The 25,593-nt window shown below is 38.4% G+C and overlaps 3 protein-coding genes across 5 annotated transcripts in view; 1 reads left to right on the forward strand and 2 right to left on the reverse strand.

Moving 5' to 3' along the window:
• slc4a2b (solute carrier family 4 member 2b) overlaps positions 1-3,927 on the reverse strand; it is a 59,660-nt gene extending 55,733 nt beyond the window's left edge. The window contains exon 1 of the mRNA XM_065258580.2: positions 3,864-3,927. The gene's annotated coding sequence lies outside the window, so the exon portion shown is untranslated. The remainder of the gene's footprint in view (positions 1-3,863) is intronic.
• On the forward strand, positions 1-18,900 carry LOC135740330 (uncharacterized). Its single transcript, XM_065258582.1, has 17 exons — positions 1-158; positions 1,183-1,289; positions 3,895-4,028; positions 4,227-4,387; positions 5,067-5,225; positions 5,325-5,784; positions 5,922-6,020; positions 8,458-8,551; positions 8,718-8,926; positions 9,285-9,527; positions 12,453-12,551; positions 12,644-12,837; positions 12,920-13,094; positions 14,284-14,440; positions 16,162-16,315; positions 16,681-16,792; positions 16,879-18,900. Exons 1-17 carry the CDS (start codon positions 144-146, stop codon positions 17,085-17,087), a joined length of 2,781 nt encoding a protein of 926 aa, XP_065114654.1. The 5' UTR covers positions 1-143; the 3' UTR covers positions 17,088-18,900.
• The window catches only part of LOC135740331 (V-type proton ATPase 116 kDa subunit a 1), a 21,766-nt gene continuing 14,993 nt past the window's right edge, over positions 18,821-25,593 (reverse strand). For 2 of the 3 annotated variants that reach the window (XM_065258583.1, XM_073813146.1), the window contains exons 14-19: positions 24,543-24,750; positions 24,357-24,464; positions 21,723-21,800; positions 21,332-21,449; positions 21,024-21,198; positions 18,821-19,330 (exon numbers count right to left, since the gene is read on the reverse strand). In XM_065258583.1, coding sequence (XP_065114655.1) covers positions 19,240-19,330; positions 21,024-21,198; positions 21,332-21,449; positions 21,723-21,800; positions 24,357-24,464; positions 24,543-24,750 — 778 coding nt within the window. In that variant the 3' untranslated portion in view covers positions 18,821-19,239. The remainder of the gene's footprint in view (positions 19,331-21,023; positions 21,199-21,331; positions 21,450-21,722; positions 21,801-24,356; positions 24,465-24,542; positions 24,751-25,593) is intronic. The other variant, XM_065258584.1, reaches the window with a different exon arrangement.

The following is a 25,593-nucleotide window of genomic DNA, read 5'->3' on the forward strand; positions in this document are numbered from 1 at the left end:
TAGACCGTACAGTCAGGAAGGAACCTGTGACGTAAGAGGCCAGGCATCGTTCACCATTCTGTGTGCGGACAGTCAATAAACAGATTCAGTAAAGTGTCAACAAACCTAATTATTTAACATTTCGCAGCATATTCAGTAACATTATGGACTCCGCATCGGTAAGCGAACAATGTTATTACGCAGAATCGTTTTCATGCTTTTTAAACGTTATTGTTTTGCAATATTACCATGTGCTACTTGGATAAAAACATGCTAACAAGAGCAAGTTTTGGTAGCGCATGAGCATGCATTAGCTTCAGTTTGTTCTTTTAAAAGCTTCAAGTCGTAAGTTCATTGCTTTGGTAACTATTTAAGATTGCAAGGAAATACAGCAGGCCTACGCAGAAGAAAAGCCTTTTTCAGATTTTCAATAAAAACAAGTGTTGTGATTTAGGTACTTCATTGCATGCATTGCATGACTTGTCAAGTGTTTATAGATTATTGACTGAAGAGATAATCAACATGTTGAATTGCTTAACGTGGTGTTTTGGGTACTTTCCGATTAGTCAGAGTTACAAGTGAATTATGACTCGGCCTACTTACCCTAAGCATGATTTTAGCATAAAGACCGCTTGTTTACAACCTGTCAAACATGGCTGCAATCACATATAAATACATCAGCTGTTACTTTCTTATACTTTTTATCCTGGTAACCCTGAATGTCTTTTATTCATAGTAAACAAACATCATAGTATACTTTTAAAATCAGTTGTTGACTGACAATGACTTGAAAGAAATATTATATTTATATATTTAATATATGTGACCCTGTTTGTGAAAAGTATGAGATTAGGAGCGTTAAAGTTTGATTCAATCTTTTGCATGGCTTTACTCAAAGATATCAAAGTTATAGTTTCACTGAATGTTCTGCACATTATGTAAGATGATTTTATGAAGGTAAACAGTAAAACTGAGAAAAATAGTCTTCTAGTTAGAAATCAACCATAATGTAAATGGTTATTTATAATATTTACATTTATGCATTGCTAGACACTTTTATCCAAACGCTGAAGTACATGCGATAACCCATGACACTTTGTGCTGCTAACATAATGCTTTACCGTTTTGGATGCATGCAAAACCATGATACTTTTTCCAAAAAAACATGGTAGTACATTTTCATTGTACTTTTTTATTTTGCAGACGATTGGGGAGTTCATCCGCAAGCTCACTGAGATGGGCTTTCGTGAAGATCAGATACAGGCTGCAATGCAAGCGGGATTCTTCTCTGTTCTGGAAGCTGCTGAATGGTAAAGACTTTTGACCTCATGCCATTGTTTTGTATTATTGTTATTTTTTACTTTATGTTGTTAATACATTTTTGTTTTAGGACAGTGTTGTTATATGTAAGTGACATATCAACTGTTTGGTAGAGGTCGATATTTAAAAATGATGGGATGTGTTGAGAAAAATACATTGAGTTTGTTAACCAGCGACATAAGGAGATAAGAAATGCAAACAAAACTTTTTTCAAATGCCTTTTTCTCGGTGTGGCAGTTAAAGGGTTAAGCATATTTCTCATGTTATCTGGAAACCAACACAGTATATTAATTAACCCAGGGGTTTTCAACCTTTTGCAACTTATGGACCACCAATGATTGTTTTCGATGGTCCGATTCACAATTTTACATTTCCTTTGGTGTGTAAGCGTGTATTAGTTCATGTTAACGATATGCAAAAGGTACAAACCCCAAAGTAAACAATGACGCGAGTTATCGTCTCCAACATAAATCTCTTTTCTTGGACTACAACAAACACACGGATTGTAGGCAACAGTTTACTTCCTGGGATTGGTGATGTAGACAAGACCGACAATATCATAATTCCTCCCGCTTGGATCACTGCCTATAAGTTAAGTGCTGTTAGCATTGCATTGTGAGGAAATCTTTCAACATGGTAAGGAGCGTCACATTTCTGGCTGATGTCAGAAGTATTTAGGCCAATCACAATGTACAGATTGGCTGGCCAATCAGAGACACAGAGCTTTTCAGTAATAGAGTGAAATCTGGAGCTACAAAAATGTACAGTATGTGGAAAATAATGCTTTTTTAACCATAAACCACGCAAACACATTGTATTTTACAAAATACATAAAATGATTGTTTTTTTTTTTCAATGAAACATTTAAAACATTCAGAGGACCACCTTTCCAAATATGATAGTATGAATACAGAATAACAGAAAACTTAAAATGTACAAAGGCGTCAAAAAACAAAGCATTATTAAATGCACTATGAAGAAGCTAAAAGTCTAGGAATGCCATTTCCTCCAGTGGTAAACCACAGCAAAAAAATACCATCTTTGAGAATTAACATCTTGAAAGTTAAAATATTTTTTTAATGATTTCTACATTGTAAAAATTTCTTGTTGCACTAAGATTATTCAATTTGAAATTACAATTAATTTAAACTTTCTTGAATAGTGAGGAATTGCTATAAATTATAAAAATTAAGTTGAAATAACTAAAGCTAATTCAACTTTTTTATTTTATTTATAGCAATTCCTCGCTAGTCAAAAAAGTTGAAATAAATAGCAAATGTAAGTTGATTAAACTTAAAAATGTAAGTTCAACAAGGAATTTTATACACTGTACTTGTACACAAGCAAAAAATGAAAGGTAGCCAACATAAGCCAAATAACTGAAAGTACCCTGCACATCAAAAAATTATGCTGAGAGGGAAAACTCTAGCCGTTTCTCAATACCACGTACACCAAACTCGGACTTGTGTCCTTCGTAGTTCGAACTTGCAAGTTCAGACTCGGAAGAACGAACTCCTGATGCGAAATGCATTCTGGGAAACTTCGCTGTCATAAGTCCACACAAGTCTCCTCTGATGCATCCTCGATAAAATTGGCGGATCAAGAACACATCCGGGGATTTTATGTGAACTTGGGCTTTATGCGAACTTTGATTTGAAACAGTACTTGGCAATTGATGACAATTTTATCATAAATCACTTACCCTTGTGTCTTTCTAAACCACCAAGTCCTCTGATTATTTTCAGAACACATTTTTAGATATTTTTTTGATTAAAAACCGGGAGGCTTCTGTCTGTCCCATAGACTTCAGTTTGTTTCAACCAGAAAAGAATGAAAGACATTGGCAAAAAAGTCAATGTTCCATCAGTCATTCAAAAATATTATTATAAAGTGACGAGAACACTTTTGTGTGCAAAAAAAACTAAACAAAAAGATTTTGCACCGTAGTCTGCTCGTGAACACACACTGAATGGCTTGGAGGAGAACAAATTGTTGAATAAACTTTTTTTTTTGCGTACAAAAGTGTTCTTAAAGCTTCATAATATTATTATTGAATGACTGATGGACCTTTTTGGTGATGTCTGGTGAAAAGAATTGTGAAACAAAATAAAGTCTATTGGACAGTCTCCCAGTTTTCAATAAAAATATCTAAAAATGTGTTCTGGAGACAATCAGAGGACTTGGTGGTGTAGAACGACACAGGGGTGAGTGGTTTATGATAAAAGAGTCATTTTGGGGTGAACTAATCCTTTAACCAATTACAAATTTCAGATGATAATTTGTCTGTCTAGTTATTTGTCTGTGTCCATACTGAAATGCTCCATTCTTTGACATGATCACAGCTTGTTAGGAAAAACTTTTAGTTTGGAGCATCTTTTAATGTTGCTTTATTGCGTCACGCTTTCTTAAGACACAGCATAGCGACAATTTAGACAAATTTTCTTAGCCTTTTTCCATAATGTCATAACTCCCCTCATATGTAGACACAGCACCTAGCTAGAATTAAGTAGCTTTGGGGCATTTGGCAGCATTATGCTTTATGATCAGGCAAAACTTCATATCACCTTCTCACTGTTATCCACGTTTGCTCCAAAGGATTCTGCAGGGTGGAAGTCCACGGCACAAACTGGTCAAGCAGTCTTCAGGGCCTCCAGAGACGGCATTCTCTGCGTTTAACCCTCCCAAAGATGCCCGGCACACAAACAGCAGCTCACAGTCTAATGCTACAGGTACGAAAGAAAAATTTTGTTGAGTCACTCCTTGTTTTTGGCTACCACAAGTACTCTTCTTTCACAAGTGTGTTAACTTCCTGTTAGGAATGAAAATGTGATGACAGGCAGCCTCGCATGTGACTATGACTTTCACATCATGTGTACTTAGTATGCATTCGTAAGAGGAATTTCAGGAAATGCTTTTTGTGTTTTTAGGTCCTTCTTTGGTTCTGGGACCCCCGTCTTCGAACACACCCGCAGCACAGGAACCACCACCTCTGGAAACACGAATCAAACACGATAAAAATTATTTCCATGAGCAACAGAGGCAGCGAGTGGCGCAAGAAGCTTGTGCGGAGAAGAGACAGAAGAAACAGGTGAACTAGTCATGCATTTCCTTTAAAAACCAAAAGTAAAAAAATGTTGCCCTGGTTTATACTTGACGTGTCAGCCTGTTGGTGCATCCAACACAAATGACTTCATCGCGGAGTGTGCAGTCGTGCACGCTTAGTGCGCAAGACCCGATTTTGCATGGTGCAGAGTTCCCACGGGTATGTAACTGTTGTTCCTTGAGAAGGGAACGAGGCGCTGCGTCTCCCTTGCCATACTTCCTGCGTCCCTGTAACGCCGCCTTTGGCAATATTTCAGATAGCGATATACTTCCTGGTTCCCGCGTTACCCTGTCTTTGTCGTTAAGCCTCACCATTGGTTGAATTTGATATACACATTCAGATGCACTTACCCCTGAAGGCGTCCCCAAAGTGTCACCACAGTGACGCAGCGCAAGTTCCCTCGAAAGGGAACTGTAACAATGTATCTTAAAAGGTAACACGATGTAACCTTGCTCTCACTCGAAATGTGTCCCCACATTTAATCCTTGAATTTGAGGGTATTGGACCTGGAAGTCTTTGAAAGGTCCTTGAATTTGAAGTTAACTAAGATGTGGGAACCCTAATGGTGGTGTTCAAGGCTTTTTGCATGCAGCAAACAAACAAGGCTTGATTGTTTTTTTTTTTGCACCTCATACAGTTTTATCACGGTTTGTTGTTTCAACAGGAGCGTGAGTTGGTATTAAAGAGGATCGCAGAAGACAGGCGCAGCCAGCAGATGAAGGCCCAATCCCAACCCACACCCGAGACATCTTCATCCAGCGGACAGGGTCAGAGACTTGGTGGGTCTGTGGAGACGAGCAAAGACAACCATTGCATCCTCATGGTAAAATCACAAATGTTTTTCCTGTGCTAATGGCATTTTCTTTAAATTAAAGCTACCGATTTAAATGGTGATGTGATCTGTACGCATCCTATTTTGTAGATCCGTCTTCCCTCTGGGGAATCAATGCGCGAACGTTTCCCTGCAGACACGCCCCTAAGCCACGTCGTCGAGTACATCGCCGGTCGACATCCTTCACTGCCCGCCTTCTCTCTCCTACAAGGATTTCCTAGAAAGCGGTTCGGTGAAGCCGAACTTGCATGTTCTCTTCGGTCTCTGGGACTCACCCCCAACGCTGCACTTTGCATACAGACCACGCCTCCCGAGACGCCTCAGGAGCCGCCCAGTCCAGCTTCCCAATTGCCTGTTGTAGAACAGGCAGTGGTGGAGCCACAAGAAGAACCGGTGAGACCACCTATCGACCCACCCCAAGAGGAAGCACAGGATGAAGAGGAACTGGTTGTGCCACCACCGTTGCCTCATCAGCTATGGGAGGAGGCAGTGGGGTATGCTGGGATTCCCGGGGTCGGACCTCCATTTCCAGGACCTGCTCACTTTTGGGGTAAGGTTGTATTTTAATAGAGACTCAGAAATGATATGCTTATTATACTAGTGCAAAAACAACGTATTGCAAATTGAACTGTTAGTTTTGGAATGAGCATTATAGTTTTTACACAACGAAATGTGTTTTTTGTGAAGGACGAGGCCAGAAACTGGTACCAGGTGATGTCGCAGATGAAGAAGAACATTTGGACAACGAGGAGCAACCAGAAGATGAAGTTCTACCTCCTTATCTCGGTAAAAGGCATTTTAATTTTTATACCAAAGAAAGGTGCATGTTTTAGGTGGTTGCTGGACAGAAAAGTCCACCCCATAGTCTCATTCTGTATCTGGCTTGTATTGAAACTACTTATTTACATGACAATAAGCTTGATTATAGTCCATCTTGCTACCTGGATAAAAATACATCATGCACCTGATGCTACAATGTAAAGAATCTCCTGAAGAGATTTGAAAGGGTGTTGATTTCTGTCTGGAATGGGATAAAACGTTGCAGCTTTGGGACCAAACTCAAAACGAAAGCAGGATTGAATGATAATGAACTGACAGTCTGCCAGCATTTTCTCAAGGGCTCTGTCTCAGTCTTTCATCTAATCACAATAAATCCTTCAAAACATCTAAAGAACTGCAGGTTTGTTTGCTTTGAAGGTCACTGCATAGTCATCATCTAAAAAGAAACCTGGCAAAAAATAGAAAGGACAGACCATAAGTCTTGAAAAAACGGGAACCCTTTAATAATTTCCTTTGGTCATTGTTTGACTCACAGGAAACTATCATGTGAGATACAGTACCATGCAAAAGTCTAAGGCCACCACCATGCCACCATTAGATGTGTTGTATTTGCAGTGGTACAATATAGTGATCATATACAATTATATAAATCTTAAATTTCTAACCAACTGGGTTGTTTTAACCCATTGTTTGGTCAGATATAAAAATTTTCTAGGTTAAGGCCGAAGTAAAGTCAATTTTTCATGCGCACGCGAGGGTGACGCAGTTTTCGTCATCAGAAAAATGCATGCATCTTGTACGCGTACCGCCGAATTTTTGAAACCTTGCGTACATTGTACATGTAGATCGCATATACACTTACAGGAGTATGTAGGCAACGAGTAGTATTGCATTTTTTTACAATGTGCATGCAACAAACGTCAGCGCATGTGTATAAGTCAAATTAATTATGCTTTGCAAGGATGTGCGTACACTCGCATATGCGTAAAAAAACAGACACTGGGGTTTAGTTTACCCTAACACCCAGGTTTCTCCCATTTTCACCGTACGCTGGGTTAAAAATAACCCAGCATTTTTTAGAGGTGAAATTAGCTAGGACAGTGGGTCTCATTCACTAATTATTGCGTACTTTATAGCGTATTTATCCGCATACTTACTCTCACGAAAACTTTCCGCCTAATTCACAACGCGTGCCTATGCACATGAATTTGTTCTTATACTTGTTTTTACGTTAGTGAATTTGGAGTGTTCTACATGAGCATGCACGAGGTTGGTAATTTGCATAAAACACGCCCATACCAGCTCCATATAAGGGCTTTTCTCAGCGCTGGTCCACAGGAAATTTTAGAGCAGTTTATCATAAAAGCAAAGAGTTTGAAAAGAAATCCATGATCAATTTATTATCGGTAAAGTTACGTTTTGCTTTGCATTTTTTATTTGGGAGGTTTTGCTGTCGCTGGAGGAAGGGAGGAAGGAAAGCGTGAAGATTTGTCATTACGTGCATCTTCTTTATATGTGTAGAAAATAAGTAGGCTATAACAATGTATAATATAATGTATATAATAATAATAATAATATAGATCATGTATAATAATATATAATACAGAAAATATTATAATATAAAATAATCATGTAAATTTCATATATCAACATTATTATAAACATTATAGTTATAGCCTAGTATTTGATTATAGCGTACGTGATTACTGTGTACGAGATTTTAGGTTTTCTTGAATTTTTGCGTACATTTAGAAGACATTTTGATACAAAAGTTTTTGTTGAATCACGATTTGGTTGTGAAAACATCCATACGCACATCTCATGCAAATTTGTGCATACGCATGCTTAATGAATGAGACCGAGTGTTTCACAAACCCCTGGTGGCTCATGGGGGTATTGCAGGGGGTTCGTGAGTTGATTAAAAAAAGAATTAAAATTAAATCAGAAAAATTTTAATAAATAATTTTAAAATAACTACTTACTAAAAAAATTAATATTCTATTTGTTTATTTTACATGCATGTGACCTTATAATATATCAGAAAACTGAAAACTCATGCAAAATGGACAGATATGTTTTTTATGTGTGAATAAAACAAAATTACCACATGAAGGTACAATAACAGGTAATAATAACAATAACTATGTAAATACGTTTAATAAAAACTTAAACAAATGAAAAATACATGTTTTTGAAGTTAAAAATGCATATGGGCTAATACATATTTACTTAAAATATCAGGGGTTTCTTTGGGTAAATAATTTAGAATTTTTTTTGGTTAGATTCCTTGTTAACACAGACACAGATCAAATGTATACCTCTGAATGCAATGTTCATCGCTTTGGTAGTGTCTGCCAAATGAATAAATATAAATAGGGCACATCATGAAAATTTGAAGCCATATCATTCAATATAATAAAGAGAAGTTTTCTTGGTCTGCCAGAACTGCCGCCGTTGCCCTTGTTAATGGACAACAGGGCCAGAGGAGGGCCAGAAGAGCCCAGACATCACTGGCCTGAACAGGGTAATAGACTCAGGTGAGATAAAAGATGGGTGTTACATTAATAGGCATTTCATTATATTGTAAAGTAGTATCTTTTCAATTGTTAAAAGGCCAATCAAAAGTCAGTATATGAAAAAAATTAACTTAATGTTTTTCTGTCCACACGTGACGTGCGTTTATATGACTGTAATTTGTTGAAGGGAGGCGGAGCCTGACGTCCCGGCAGACCCTGAGGAAGAGCGTGCATTGCGCGGGGCAGCCGCAGTGGAGCGATTACAGAGAGCCGCCCATCACGAAGACCAGCAGTCACCGCATGGACAGCCCTCACCCCCCAAAAAATCCTTCAAGACCCCTCGAGTCTCTTCTCTCTGCTCCATGGCGACCAGAGCAACCGTGGGTCTCATGACAGGTCAGAAAGAAATCATGTTGTGTTACACGACTGCTTACTTTAAAATCAAGATTAGATGCATCTACTCACCTTCATTTTGTTTAAAGTACTTGCTGGTCTTTATTTTATCCCTGGAACACACAAAAGCATGCTATTAAAGTTCTTCAAGGATGCAATATCGTACCATAATTTGCAATGATAAGCTTATAATAATGATTTATAAATTGAGCTGTCAGATATGATTTTCTAAGTAATGTCCCTTAAACTTTATTTCAACTTCGAATTTCAAACAGAGATTGCAAAAGTTACAGATTTATGTGAGTAAATTATTATTATTGAACACATTTTTAAAAGCAATAATCATCACCTTCTCTCTCAGCTCCCAGCATGCAGTACAGCAGTAGCCTGGCGTGTCTGACACCAGAATTAGCCGAACTCTTGTTGGATCACATGGCGAGCGAGCGCCTCCTCCGTCCACGCACACTCGAGCTGTTCTTTGGCTGCCCGATGCAGAAGTTTGTCCTAAATTGCTATCCGTACACAACTAATGAGTTGTTACGACAACTAAGGGCCTTTTCCTGTCTGAAACATCTCAGCTTAGTCAACTCTCCTCTCATTACAGGTATGTCTCTTTGTGTTTGTGTTCCTGTTTCCCAGTTGGTAGAGCATTGCATTAGCACCGCAAAGGTCATGGGTTTAATCTCATGGAACACACATACTGATATAATGTATAGCTTGGATGCACTCAAAGTCCCTTGGATAAACGCGTTTGTAATGTAAACATGTTGTGCGTTTGTGATTATGGAGAAATGTCACAAAACTTGATTTGAGTCACATTTAGGAAAGGGACAAAGTTTCTGTTTTAGTCCATAAAGAGTTTTTTGATTTATTGTTATGGGGTTGTGAAATGTGTCTCTCTTATGCTGCGTTCACACCAAATGCGGGGCATCGCGTTCCTCGCTCTAGACTACTCGCAGGATTTAACTTTGTGTCATGCTAATTTTTCGCTTAAGTTAAATATTTTCAACTTGCGCGTAGACGTGTTTGAGACGAATAGTGCGTGTTTCCGCGCCAATCGCATCGCCACGCACGAGTTCGCAATTATTTGCGCCTTTTCACATTAACTTTATATGTTATCTCCTCGCGCAAATCGTTGAATTCACGTTTGGTGTGTATAATGAAAGATATTTTATAGGGCCATCACACCACATGCGAATAAAGCGTTAAGCGGAAGTGATTTACATGGTAAGTTAAAGCAAAGAAGCAATAGATATCCTACATTCCGAGAGATGAATTTGGCATTTTGGCCGTTTGACACGCGTAACGTGATTCGCCCGAGTTGAAAACTTTCCCGGATATTCACACCACGTTAACCCATCAGGAGCTTGCTCTAGTAGTGATGTGATTATGACGTAGCGAGCGGAGGCAGAAATACGAAACAACAATGGAGGACAAAATCATCGCTGTATTTGGACACCCGGCGGTGTACGACACATCTTCGTACTTTTATAGAAACAGGAATAAAAGGGTTTCTTGCTTGGAGAAAAGTGAGTGAGGAGGTTGGACAAAAAGCCAGAGACTACAAGCTAGCTAAAGCCGACAAATCTAGCGAATTTCACGCGTGAATGATGCAAAATTCATCCGCAAATTATGCAAATTTCACACGCGAATGACGCGAGTTAACTTATGCTACGTACACACCAAATGCGGGGCATCGCGTTTCTCGCTCTAGATTACTCGCGTGATTTAACTTCATGTCATGTGAATTTTTCGCTTGAGTTGAATATTTTCAATCTGTGTGTAAGACGCGCTTGAGGCGAATAGCGTGTGTTTCCGCACCAATCACATCGCCCTGCACTAGTTTGCGATTATTCGCGCCTATTCGCACTTTGTATGTTATCTACTCGCACAAATCCTTGAATTCGCATTTGGTGTGTATAATAAAGGATCTTTTATAGGGCCATGAAACCACATGCAAATAAAGCATTAAACGCAAGTCATATACATGGGAAGTCAAAGCAAAGACAAAATATATATCCTGTGGTGCGAATGACGCGTCGCAAATTTAGCATTTTGGGTGTTTGACACGCGTAATGTGATCCGCTCGAATCTCCCGAATTAAAAAATCTAAACTTTGGCGGATATACGTGCCGCGTTAACCCATCAGGAGCTTGCACTAGTAGTAATGTGATTACGACGTAGCAAGCGGAGGCAGAAATACGAAACAACAATGGAGGACAAAATCATCGTCGCTGTATGTGGACACCCGGCGGTGTACGACACATCTTCGTACTTTTATAGAAACAGGAATAAAAGGATCTTGCTCGGAGAAAAGTGAGTGTGGAGGTTGGACAAAAATGCCCGAGACTACAAACTAGCTAAAGCCGACAAATTTAACGAATTTCACGCGTGAATGACGCAAAATTCATGCGCAAATGATGCAGATTTCACACACGAATGACGCGAGTTAACTTATGAACGTACACACCAAATGTGGGGCATCGCGTTTCTCGCTTTAGATTACTCGTGTGTTTTAACTTCGTGTAATGCGAGTTTTTCGCTGGAGTTGAATATTTTCAACTTGGGCGAAGATGCGTGTGAGGCAAATGGCTCGTGTTTCCGCATTGCCCCGCACGAGTTTGCGATTATTCGTGCCTTTACGCATTAACTTGGTATGTTATCTACTCACGGAAATCGTTGAATTCGCATTTGGTGTGTATAATGAAGGATCTTTTATAGGGCCATCACACCACATGCGAATAAAGCGTTAAGCGCAAGTCATATACATGGTAAGTCAAAGCAAAGACAAAATATATATCCTGTGGTGCGGATGACATGATTCGCTTCAATGACACGTTGCAAATTTAGTATTTTGTGCGTTTGACACATGTACCGTGATTGCACGAATCGCTCAAATTCAAAAATTGAAACTTTGGCGAATATTCGCACCACGTTAACCCATCAGGAGCTTGCACTAGTAGTAATGTGATTACGACGTAGCGAGCGGAGGCAGAAATACAAAACAACAATGAAGGACAAAATCATCGTCGCTGTATGTGGACACCCGGAGGTGTACGACGCATCTTCGTACTTTTATAGAAACCGGAATAAAAGGATCTTGCTTGAAGGAAAGTGAGTGAGGAGGTTGGACAAAAATGCAATAGACAACAAGCTAACTAATGCCGACAAATGTAGCAATTTCATGTGCGAATGATGTGAATTTCATGTGCAAATAACGCAAATTTCCTGGGGCAATTGATGCAAATTTCACAAGCGAATTTTAGGAGAGTTAACTTAAAATGTTCAAGCGATTATTTGCTTCATTTGCGTCTGGTGTGAACGCACAGTCTACGCTGAAGTCTCGTAATCTAATGATGAGATTTGTAGCATCAAAGGTTGATTTCAATTATTGATTTTATATTGATTTAAATCTATGACATGACCTTACTCAGTTAATATTTAAAATATCAAGATTATACTTTCTTTACATTATGAAAGATACATTTTTAGAGAAACAAACTTCATTATTTTCTCGTTTGTTTTACAGATGCTGGTCTTTCTGTACTGTCCAACCTCTCAAAACTCCAGCATCTGAACCTGTCGTCCTGCAGCAAGCTAACAGACAGCTGTCTTCAGCATATCGCGGGTAAGACATATACAGTACAGCGACCCACACAGTATCCGCACGAAAGCAATTATCACGTGACAAATTCCCGATTCCTTTCCATCTTATCTCAGGGCTCCGCTGTCTGACGTTCTTATCTCTGAATCAGACTAAAGTAAGCGATGCGGGAATGTTGATGTATCTACAGTCAGGTTCCTCTGTCCTCTGCCAGCTGAGTTTGAATCAGACAGCCATCACTAACAGCACGCTAACAGTTCTGCCCGCGTGTGTACCGCAGCTACGGATGCTAAGCATCAAACACACTAAGGTAATAAACATGCATCAAGACGTATTGTACCGATAAAAAAAATTATAATGCAATGTCTTAAAACGGTCTTTTCTGCATTCAGGTAAGTGATGTGTCTCCGCTGGCAGAGCTCAGAAACCTGCAGACGCTTCACCTTGACAGCACAGGTGTGCAGGAGAATTCTCTCCGGTGCCTAGCAACCCATCCCAGCCTATCAGCTCTCAGCCTGGCCGGCATACCTGCCGCTGATGGAAATCATACGCTGGAAATTATTTCAGGTAAAACCCTTAAAGAACCTAACTTAACTCATCTTGCAAGCTTATAGAGAAACTGAACATCTATTGACCAAGTAAAAAACTAGGGATGCACCGTTAGGATTTCTTTGGGCCGATACCGATTCCGATTTAAACAGACAACTTCTGGCAGATACCGATACCGATATTAAACACTTGTATATAATACTATACAGTTGGTCTATTTGCTAGTTTATTTCTGCATCAAATAATTTTTACTGAACATGGATTTGATCTAATTAACATTCAACTGACCAACATAATAAGAGATGCACAAATTAAGCTAAAACAAATTTAATAAGACAGCATGACAACCTTCAAAGGTGGTTTTTGATATTCAGCATTTATTTTATTAACAACATTAACTCCTTTATGCAATTAATTAATAAACAATTAGTATCGGCCTTTCTCGTGCTATTGCCGATATGCCGATGGTTTCAAATTCATCAAAAATCGGCCGATAAATATCGGCGGCCGATACATCGGTGCATCACTAAAAAAAACTGTTAGTAAGTTGTCAGTAGTTATCATCATAGATTACAAAAGCTCTTCAGTGTGCCAGCCATTGTATCAGGCTTCAAGTGATAATCCAGCCAAATATAAAAATTAACCCATAATTTACTCACCCTCAAGCAATCTGACATTAAAAAAGTCTGACTTTTGTGTGTAATCGATACATTATGTTGTTAGAAAAATATCCATCTTTTAAACTTTATAAACTATAATACCTAGCTTCCGGTAACGAGACTATCTTGGGTACATTGCGTAGCGAATGGCGTGTGCCCATGGCAACGAACGCTCACTACGTTAAAACTCTCTTGTGAGTCCAAGATGGCGTCATTACCTGAAGCTAGTTATTACAGTTTATAAGGTTTGTACTATGGATATTTTTCTTACAATATCTGTCACCAAGTGTTGATTACCCGCATTGGAGCCTGTGGTTTGCTTCTGTGAAGGATAGAGGCACTTTTTGCTGTTTAAATTCAGAAGTTGTTCCCTGATACCTGTTGTCTACCATTATAAAGCTTTGAAGAGCAAAGACATTTACTTAAATAACTTCAAATGTGTTCATCTGAAAGATGATGGACATATGTATCTTGCTTGAGGGTGAATAAATCATGGCGTAAATAAGAAGCACTGACAGTATTGTTTGATTTCTCTTATCTGTTTTCAGGACTGAGTCTTACTCAGTTGACCCTCCCTGGAAGACACTCGGTGACAGACAGTGGGCTTTTATTTCTCTCCAAACAAACTTTACTCCTAGAGCTCGACCTGACAGACTACACTCAGCTCACAGACCACGGCATTATGAAGCTCGCCAACATGACCAGGTCTGAAGTCCATAAGAAGTCTTAGCTGTCTGACTTATTATTATTGTTTAATTCACTTTAAAACAGGCATGATTCATGTTCACATAACAGTAAGTGGTGAAATAAGTTTAACTGGGTTAAAGGGGACATTTCACAAGACTTTTTTAAGATGTCAAATAAATCTTTGGTGTCCCCAGAGTACATACTGTATGTGAAGGTTTGGCTCAAAATATCCTATAGATAATTTATTATAACATGTTAAAATTGACAAAAATGTGCAATTTTTTAATGCAAATGAGTTGATCTCTGCACTAAATTGCAGTGCTGTGGTTGGATAGTGAAGATTAAGGGGCGGTATTATCCCTTTCTGACATCACAAGGGGAGCCAAATTTCAATGACCTATTTGCTTGCAGAGAATGGTTTACCAAAACTAAGTTACTGGGTTGATCTTTTTCAAATTTTCTAGGTTGATAGAAGCTCTGGGGACCCAATTATAGCACTTAAACATGGAAAAAGTCAGATTTTCATGATATGTCCCCTTTATATTTGTTGTTTGTAATGAAAATACAAGTATGACAAACCGTAAATCAAACCTTTTTTACTTTTTAATGTGAAGACACTCTGGTGTGCAGCAAGATCTTATTCAAACAGAGCAGTGAACTAGAGGTCTAAAGAAATGTACCCGACCCGAAATGACCCAAATCACCTTTTACCCGAATCCGACGTGCATAAATCCTTTCTTTTTTTTTTTAAGAAAGACCTGACTCAGGAAAATTAGACCTGAATCCGACCCAACCTAACCGGCAATTTTTATGAACCCGACTAGACCCGAATGTACATGGCACCGGCGTGTCTGCAGTCCCACACGCACCAGTCAGACCAATTTGGCCCTCTGCTAATTTATTTCAATTTTTTATCTGATGACGACACCAAGGTAACCCCTAAAATATGCATTAAGAATTGATTGGCAGGTCTGTCTTAACGACAGCCAGTCACACGATGTCGCAAGCTCTGACAAACAGAGGAAGGTTTGGAAAAGGACTTGATGTACAGGTGTGAGATAGTTTGGGTCTGCTCGGGTCCGTTCAGCAAAAGCACATTCATTTAAAATTACCCGAGGCTGCTAATATTATACTCGACCCGTGTCCGAGGCACACGTAAAACTTTTAGACCTGAAACCCTCTCGGGTAAGACCACGGGTTTTGGGATCTAAGTAGACCATCAAAACCTCATATGCATGTGTCTTTGAAAGCAGTGGTTCTCAAACTGGGGTCCGGGGCCCCCAGGGGGGCCGCGAGATGGTGCCAGGGGGGCCCCAGTTTTATGACATTTTATAAAATACATTCATTTATCATGAATTCTGTGTAATTAAACCTAAAACGAAAAAAGGCTACTAAGCAACAGAACTTCTTTGTATAACTTAATATGTTTTGTTTAATTAAAATGGTAAATTGTAGAACAGTATTTTGTCATAAATTTTCTTCGGGGGGGCCGCGAAGGAATGCACCGTACACAAGGGGGTCCGCGCGCAGAAAAAGTTTGAGAACCACTGTTTTAAAGTACTTAAAAAGGATATTTTTATAAATATTATGCATAACAAATGTTTATTTAGTTTTACCAATTTTCTCTAATGACATTTGTGAGTCAGCCAATCGGACACACTGCTTTCTCAATATCGCCATTAAAAAAGAAAACATGTCGGTGGACCACTAATGCAAACCCCGCCCCTTTTACCTGATAGGTTGAAGAAGCTGTCTCTTAGCAACACTCAGGTGAGTGATGCTGGGCTACAGGGATTGGTCAATCTAAAGGAACTGCAGGAACTGTGTCTCGATCGTACTGCCGTCACCAGCAGAGGTGTTGCGAACTTCGTCACACATTTACCACATCTACAGGTACAGTTTACCTTGAAGAAACAACTTACTGAATATATATATATATATATATATATATATATATATATATATATATATATATATATATATATATATATATATATATATATATATATATATATATATATAATATGTGAAAAAAGTCATTTTTTGTGATTTACTAAAATCATCCTACATAATGTAAAGAACATTCTGTGAAAATATCATCTTGATTAGCTTTAATATTAATTGAGAACCGATTGAAATCAAACTTTGATCTCATTATTAGATGATGAGACTTCAGTCTGGATCTCACAGACAGGGTCACATATGGTTAATATTGCATTAAATATTACGGTGTGCTGTGATTTGTGTTTGCATTGTAGGTGATGGGTTTGGCTAGCACACAGGTTGGTGATACAGTGATCAGACGAGGTTTAGTACACTGTCCACAACTACTTAAACTCAATCTCAGCAAAACCAGAATTACAGACCAAGGTAACGTTATCAAGTGATCGACATAAGCATTCATCATTTTCTATTAGGAATATTTATTTTTAATGCAATGCGTTTTTATGTCTCAGGTCTCAAGTTCCTGTGTCGTATGCACTTAAGTCAAGTGAATTTGGATGGGACCGGTGTGACTCTAGCTGGCATCGCCAATCTGATCTCCGCCTGTCCTCATCTGACCAGTGTCCGAGCGAGCCATACCCGAGCCATACCACCAGATCAGCAGTCTGATGATGACGATATCGAGTATGATAACGGCGTCACCAATGCATCGCGATCATAGTCTTTTCACTTTAACATCCTCTCTAGATGAGAAACATCTTTCAATTTTTTGGTTTTTATGAAGTAGCACTAAAATCTCACTTGAGTTCGACAATCAACTTGAAATGCTTTGTTGAATGTTATTACTAAAAACCAAGTTTGGCAATTTTAAGGTTGCTACAGTATGCACAGTTGTATATTTTTTCTTAACATTTAGCATTTTTTTTTTCAAGGTCGTTCAAGAAATGTTGACCACTTGTACTACAGTGAAAATAAACAGACATTGAGAAAGCGAAGCTTCATAGCAGTTTAGTTTTTGCATGACAATAGCCGGTATCTTTTGCATGAGCAGTTTCATTTTACAAGGATGTCATTTTGAAATGTATGAAAGTAATAATAGTTGAATAAACGACACTTAGATTTGATGTAAATATATTTTGGATACATGCATCTGTTTGATTGATTGATTTAAAAACTGGAAAGTCTTTTTAGACTTGTTTGCGATGTTGCAAACTTGTGCGTTTAGATCAGGGATTACAAACCAAAGTGTGTGTTGTGCGCTTGGCACGTTACCGAATCTAGCAGAAGATTAAATGTGTTTGTGTGCTCCATTAGAAACGATATCTCCTACATCTCTGTTCACGTTTGATGTATGTTTAGTACTGTAGTTTACATTGTTGTCAATAGTTATCATTAACCAAGTCTACATTTCCATCCGATTACAAAACGGTCCTACTAATAACATTCGACTTTCATGTTTTTTAATGTTTGTTAAGCAGCTGACGCGGTGTATTTAACCACAAATATATTAAAGGGGTGAAAATTCTGTCATTATTTATTTACAGTTTCTTTATTCTGTTATACACGAAAGAAGATATTTAAAAAAGGTCAATGGTTCTGTTAACTGTGTGCTAAGCATTTATTTTTCAAAATATCTTCTTTTGTGTTCATCAGAATAAAGAAACTCATACAGGTTTAACGTGAGGATCGGCAAATGACAAATTTTTCATTTTTGGGTGCACTGTTCCCAAATCTGGTGTTAAAATGGTGCTTGGGAAACTAAACAAACATGCATATCACATCTTTGGCATTTGACTGTTTTTGTTACTCAAGCAAGCATCAAAAGCTTGTGTTATGTATTAAAGTTGTACCTTTAAACATCTGAATGCAATAACGTTAAAAAATACAAAAATTACTACTTAACCATATCTGGAAAAAAGCCCTGCATAATACAAATTTTTGTCAATAACAAAATCTTCAAGATACGCACTGCACAAGGATATTCAAGTTTATCCTTTTAATTTTCAAGGCTTGCAGTCTTAAAATAAAAACTTTGCTTCACGTGCATGAACTTAAACTAAACTAAAAAAAATCTTTTTTTGTTAGTTTCTTTCATTTCACGAGCTCAAATTCATTTTATTTTTCTGTTCTCTTTTGATTGACAACATATATCAGCATGAACATTGGTTGATTTTAAACTATCAGCTAATAGTGTAAAAAAAATGTTTTTATTGTGCGAAATTGGTTGATATATGGTGAATCTCTATTTATTTTCCATATGTGCACTCCTGCATTGTTATTTGGCTAACATTAACCCATTAAATGCATTAAATTAGTGTTTAAAAAATGTTTGTTCTGTACACCTGGACTTCAAAATCTCATTCCTGCAAGTATACAACTAATCTGCAATCTGACAGCCTTGTGTATTTATGTGTCATAAAGTGTAGTTTGATGCATGTTGTACGATTCATTCAGTCTGTTCATGTACAGTTTATTGTCTAGAAGGTAAGACTATTTTTTACTTTACAGCATTAATAAAATTACATTTGACAATGTTTCTTTTGACTTTTCATTGCTTTCTAAGAAGAAATTTGCACTGTGATTGATAGATTTTGTGTTGATGGATTACTGACATGATGAGGCCTTTTATTATATAATCCTCACTAAACGCTACCCCTTACACTAAACACTTATGGTGCTTGTTTTAAATTTGTAGCATGGAAACTGTTAAACGTAAAAATAAACCGTGCATTTACAATGTGTAATATAAAGCGTTATCAGACCATCTGTGATCCTTTCTGTAAAAATATTTAGAAATCACTGCTGCATTATAGTCAAAGTAAAAGTCAAAACTAGGTGAAACGCACACATAACCATATATAATAATATAAGCACTATTCCTCATGTGTTTTTAACAGGCGGTCAAAGGACAAGGGTGTGAACTTGTGGCCGGATCCCTCGTAAAACTTGTTCTGAAACTCAACCCTAAAAACAAACATATATAAAATGCGTCATATAACGTTTTTGTCTAGACAATTGATTGTATTGTTGATAGTTGTAGCAGTTAGCCTATACATTACAAATCTCTTGAACCTGTCATACTATCCATGCTAAACCTTTATATTATACAACATCTGGGTTATATGAACATGCCTTTAAAAGATATGATAAGTCTGAAACCTTTAACTAAAACCTTAGCATTAGGGATGCAAGATATATCAAAGTATTGCAAATGTGCAAATCGCTATGCTTTACAATAACAGAATGATTTTATTACTTCAAAAAGTTACATGTTTTAGGTTGATGCAGATAACAGAGATTGGTACATTAGTGACTGGCGAGACAAAAAGAGCAATCCTTTCTTTTTCTTAAAAAGAAAGGTTATATATAAATATAAATATTATATATTATCAATTTAAGAATTAAGAATTGTGTATTAATTTTTCTTTTAATGTGCGCAGCTCTATTTAACATACATAAGGATCAATGACAAAACAAAAAACTTTTCATAAAATCTTTTTAAAATTAAAATGTAATACATATTTTTCAAGAAAATGTGTTTAAAAAATTTCGGTACATTTGAATTATTTTTTCACAATATTTTTGATATCCTCATTCAAGGTCAGGTGGTACAACCAATCATTGTCTCCCTGTGTCATGCTATTTGTTTGTTTATTTGATAGTGGCATTCAAAATAATCCTGAAAATAAAAAAAGTGTTTGAAAGTGTAAAACAACTTTACCATGAAACTATATAAGAACACCCTTTCGGAAATTAACCATGGTTTTACTACAGTTAGCACCAAAAAAACATGGTTTCTGTTGTAAAAATTCTGTAGTTTTCAAAAAGCATAGTTAAACCATGGTTAGTGTAGTAAAACCATGGTTTTGCTGATAGTAATAAATACACCAAAAAACCATGGTTACTACACTTTTAACACAATAAAACCATGGTTAATTTTCGTAAGGGCAATCTTTTTTTTAAGTATAATAACAATTATATACAACCTAGCTTGTATTTATTAAAACTAAAATCATTAGCTTATTAAAATTATTTAGCTTAATGTTTTTTTTTTCTTAAGGGCGTTCATAGCAGTTGCACCCTTTGACTTTCTGGTTGCACCACCTGACATCTGCAACGAATTGACATTTAACAGACTTCTGCTGGTATAAGCTTTTGCCTGTGATATCAAATTTATAAATTAAAAATACAATTAAAATGTGTTTGATTAAACAGAATTCTTTCTAGTTTTAAATTGGTTGTACCAGCTGACACAGAAAGTGTACCAGCCTACCCATTACATTAAAGTGGTTTTTTTCAGTATTTGAGAAAAATCTACAAACTTTTCATTCAGCCATAAAGACCACCTGGTGTTCAGTAGATGATGGAATGTATTTATTGCAAAACTTTCAAACATAAAATATTGCCAAACTATCTTATCTTAGTAATTTAAACACCATTTTTAACAGTTCATTTGTACGTACAGTTGCCCCACTTGCCAAATTTGAGATACCAAAAAATTTTTTTATTTACTATTGACCAAATAGGTTTTTATAAAATAAAGTGACACACGTCATAAATGTATCAAGTTATTTTTATAATACATAATGCCCCCGGACATTATGCATGTTATGCAATTGACCCATAAACTCACATGGTGGTTATGGACTAAACTCACCAGTGTAGCCGTAAAGCGTGCAGAAAAGCAGAAAGACCCTCCATAACCAGAAGAACGGCCACTGTCAGAATCCCGAAAGCCGCAAAGAGTAGTGCCAGAGTGAGAGGAGAACCCATACCAGAGGAGAACCTCAGTCCCACCTGTAGAACCATCCGCCAAAGAACCTCTGACAGCTCTGTGGATAAGAGGGGGACAAATTTGAATGAATATATAATGTCACCATGCATAAAACATGCTCTTGTGTTTCTGGCTATCTTAAGAAATAAAGATAAATAACTGAACCCAGAGTGTTTTGCGTTTGGACAAACCCGCATGAGCCAGACTAAGGGCCCAGAGGCGCAGGTAAGAAGCCGTGTTGGAAATGCAGCCCAGGCAGAACTCGATCGTGTGAATGGCCTGATACACAAAGACGTCACACATGCCCACCTGTATTGAGATTAACCCAATAATAATGTCAAAACATCCGAAAGTCATTTTTTGTGATTTGATGTTTTCTCCTTAAAATTATCCTACATAATAAAGAACATTAAGTGACAATATAACTTTGATATCTTTAATATTGACAGAGTAAGGCCACGTCAAAGACCATCATTAGATTATAAGACTTTAGCCTGGATTTCATAAGCAGGGTCACTAAGACAAAGTAACAATGTTCATTCAATTACTGTAAAAATAACCTGAAATAAAGACACAGCGTACCGTCTCATCTCTCTGATGTTGGGAAAAGGAAGATCGTGTATCTACCCCCTGTTGATCATTCACAGAATTTCCAAACACCTTCATGTAGATTTTGTAAATCAATAAATGTACACAAATGCATTTTATATATAAAATATTTTTCTAAACAATTTAGCCCATAACGTTTGCCAAATATATACATGAGTGAATAAAAAAGTAACAAATAGTTAAAGTTCAAGATGGATGGAATAATAGATACTTACTTAGATACAGATAAACAGATAGATGGAGCGATGGATGGACAGATGGATGGAGCGGCTGACGGATGGAGGGACAGACAGATGGAGCGACGGACGGACAGATGGAGCGAAGGATGGATGGATGGTTGGATCGATGGACAAATGGATGGAGCGATGGATGAATGCATGGAATGGATGGAGCGACAGATGGATGGAGTGACCGATGGATGGAGCGACGGATGGATGGAGTTACAGACGGATGGAGCGACGGATGAATGGATGTAGCGATGGATGAATGGATGGAGCGACGGACGGATGGAGCGATGAATAGATGAATGGAGCAATAGATGGATGGAGCGACGGACGGACAGGTGTAGCGAAGGATGGATTTAGCGACGGATGAATGGATGTAGTGATGGATGAATGCATGGAGCGACAGATGGATGGAGCAATGGATGGACGGAGCGATGGATGGACAAAGTGACGGATGGAGCAATGGATGAATGGATGGAGTGATGGACAAATGGATGGAGCGGCTGACGGAAGGAGGGACAGACAGATGGAGCGACGGACGGACAGATGGAGCGAAGGATGGATGGAGCGACAGAAAAAATGGATGTAGTAATGGATGGATGGAGTGACAAACGGATGGAGTGACGGATGGATGGAGTGACAGATGGATGGACAGATGGAGCGATAGACAAATGGATGGAGTGGCTGACGGATGGATGGAGGGACAGACAGATGGAGCGACGGACGGACAGATGGAGCGAAGGATGGATGGATGGAGCGATGGACGGATGGATGGAGCGATGGATGAATGCATGGAGCGATGATGGATGGAGCGACAGATGGATGGAGTGACTGATGGATGGAGCGACGGATGGATGGAGTGACAGACGGATGGAGCGACGGTTGAATGGATGTAGCGATGGATGAATGGATGGAGCGATGGACGGATGGAGTGATGAATGGATGAATGGAGCAATGGATGGATGGAGCGACGGACGGACAGGTTAGGCGAAGGATGGATGGACGGATGAATGAGTGGATGTAGTGATGGATGAATGCATGGAGCGATAGATGGATGGAGCAATGGATGGCAGAGCGATGGATGGACAAAGTGACGGATGGGGCGACAGATGAATGGATGGAGCAATGGGCAAATGGATGAAGCGGCTGACGGATGGAGGGACAGACAGATGGAGCGACAAATGGACAGATGGAGCGAAGGATGGATGGAGTCACGGAGGGATGGAGCCACGGACAGATGGAGTGACAGACGGATGCAGTGACAGACGGATGGAGCGACGAATGGTTAGAGCGAAGGATGGATGGAGCGACAGAAAAATGGATGTAGCGGTGGATGAATGCATGGAGCGATGGATGGATGGAGTGACAGACGGATGGATGGACGAATGGTTAGAGTGAAGGATGGATGGAGCGACAGAAAAATTGATGTAGCGGTGGATGAATGCATGGAGCGATGGATGGAGTGACAGACGGATGGAGCAACGAATGGTTAGAGCGAAGGATGGATGGAGCGACAGAAAAATGGATGTAGCGATGGATGAATGCATGGAGCGATGGATGGATGGAGTGACAGATGGACGGAGCGATGGATGGACAAAGTGACGGATGGAGCGACGGATGAATAGATGGAGCAATGGACAAATGGATGAAGCGGCTGACGGATGGAGGGACAGACAGATGGAGCGACGAATGGTTAGAGCAAAGGATGGATGGAGCGAGAGATGAATGGATGTAGCAATGGATGAATGGATGGATCGACAGATGAAGGGAGCGACGGACAGATGGAGCGTCAGATGGATGGATGGAGGGACAGACAGATGGAGCGACGAATGGTTAGAGCAAAGGATGGATGGAGTGACAGATGAATGGATGTAGCGATGGATGAATGGATCGAGCGACAGATGAAGGGAGCGACGGACAGATGGATGAATGGAGCGACGGAGGGATGAATGCGAGGCGGACAGATGGAGCGAATGATGGATGGAGTCACGGACGGATGGAGCCACGAACAGAAGGGTGGAGCAACACACGGATGGATGGAGCCGGAGCTACAATGTATGGACTGTTCGATGGATGGAGCAATACAGACAGATAAACAGATAGACAAGACAGACAGATTAAAGATAGATGGCTGGACGGAACGACTGAGAGATGGATGGACTGATACAGACTGATAAACAGATAGACGATACAGACAGATAAACAGATAGCAACAGATGGACAGAGCGACGGATGAAGCGACGATTGGATGGAGCGACGCATGGATGGAGTAACGGATGAATGGATGGTTGAGCAATGTATGGGATGACGGATGAATGAAGCGACAGATGGATTGGGCGATGATAAATAGATAGATAGTCCTGAGTGTAATGTTAAGACACACCTGCTGTTTGGTTTTCATTTGGGTCCTGTAGATGAGAAGAGGCTTTACCAACAGCAGTACAGGTACCATAAGAACCGCCGTCACAACCAGGAAGATCTGTACGGCTTTCTAGAAAAGATTTCAGTATTAATCATCATCTGCTGACTGCTAAGGCAGCTGTTGGTAAAGTAAAGCCTGATCCCAAACCTGTCCTTTATAAAGGTAATACTGATGAGACTGATAATCAAACAGCATCATGTTAATGAAGAGCAGGAGAATGCTGGGAGCCACGTCAGATCGGACAGTGATGCACCATTTGTAAAGAATGAGAAACACCAGGTATCCAAAGAGAGAAAGCATGAAGATCAGACGTGGAACAAACTCAATCAAGATATCCTGGAAGTTTCGGAAATACCTGTTTAAGAGGAAACAGAATGATGATGAATCAGTGTGCCCATATACAGTAATGTTCATTTCTTTAATGTGAAAATGTTTTCATTGATGCAGAAATATACATAAATGGGTCAGTGACGTGACGTTAATTACTTTGTGTCCATATGGATAAATTAAATGTAACAAGGGTTAACATTTTAAAATAAATTTGCATACATTTTTTGAGGACCAAGTCTAAAATTTTTGGTTTTATTTCATTTTGAAAGAATATTTGGGGGATAATTGCAAAAATGTCAATGTGGTGTAACTAGTATTTTTTTTATTAAAATATAAATATATTCATAAAAAAGTTGAATAAAATATAATCATCTAGTTTAGTGTAATATGATTTTTTTACATAATTTGTCAAATATTATTTAGAAAACAGAGCTGTTTTGAGCATATGTCAGGACAAATATTACAAAAACACATTAAAAATTTACATTTAGAAATAACTAATAAAATGATATAAAAAAAAAATAATGATTATGCTTACATGCCATCAAGGTGGATAAAATATTTAATATTTTTCATTCTTTGGCGCAATTGGCGGTTACACCATTTTACATTTTCAGGTCCATTCAGTCTTAACTTTAATAAAAATGGTGCAAATGTAATTTTTTATTGCATAAAATTAACATAAATGCAATGTGCATTGCAATAAACATGATGCATGCTTTTAAAACAAGTTTTTTTTATTTTTATTGAATTTCTCATCTTGCCAAACCGTTTTAGTCAATGACCCAAATGCATTTGTAAACAAGTATTTCTTACACTAGCTGCGTTTCCATTACCCTTTAAACATTGCGAATTGAAAATACGGTCA

Source organism: Paramisgurnus dabryanus, chromosome 22 (genome assembly GCF_030506205.2).
Source record: "Paramisgurnus dabryanus chromosome 22, PD_genome_1.1, whole genome shotgun sequence".
In the NCBI taxonomy this organism is placed as follows: Eukaryota; Metazoa; Chordata; class Actinopteri; order Cypriniformes; family Cobitidae; genus Paramisgurnus; species Paramisgurnus dabryanus.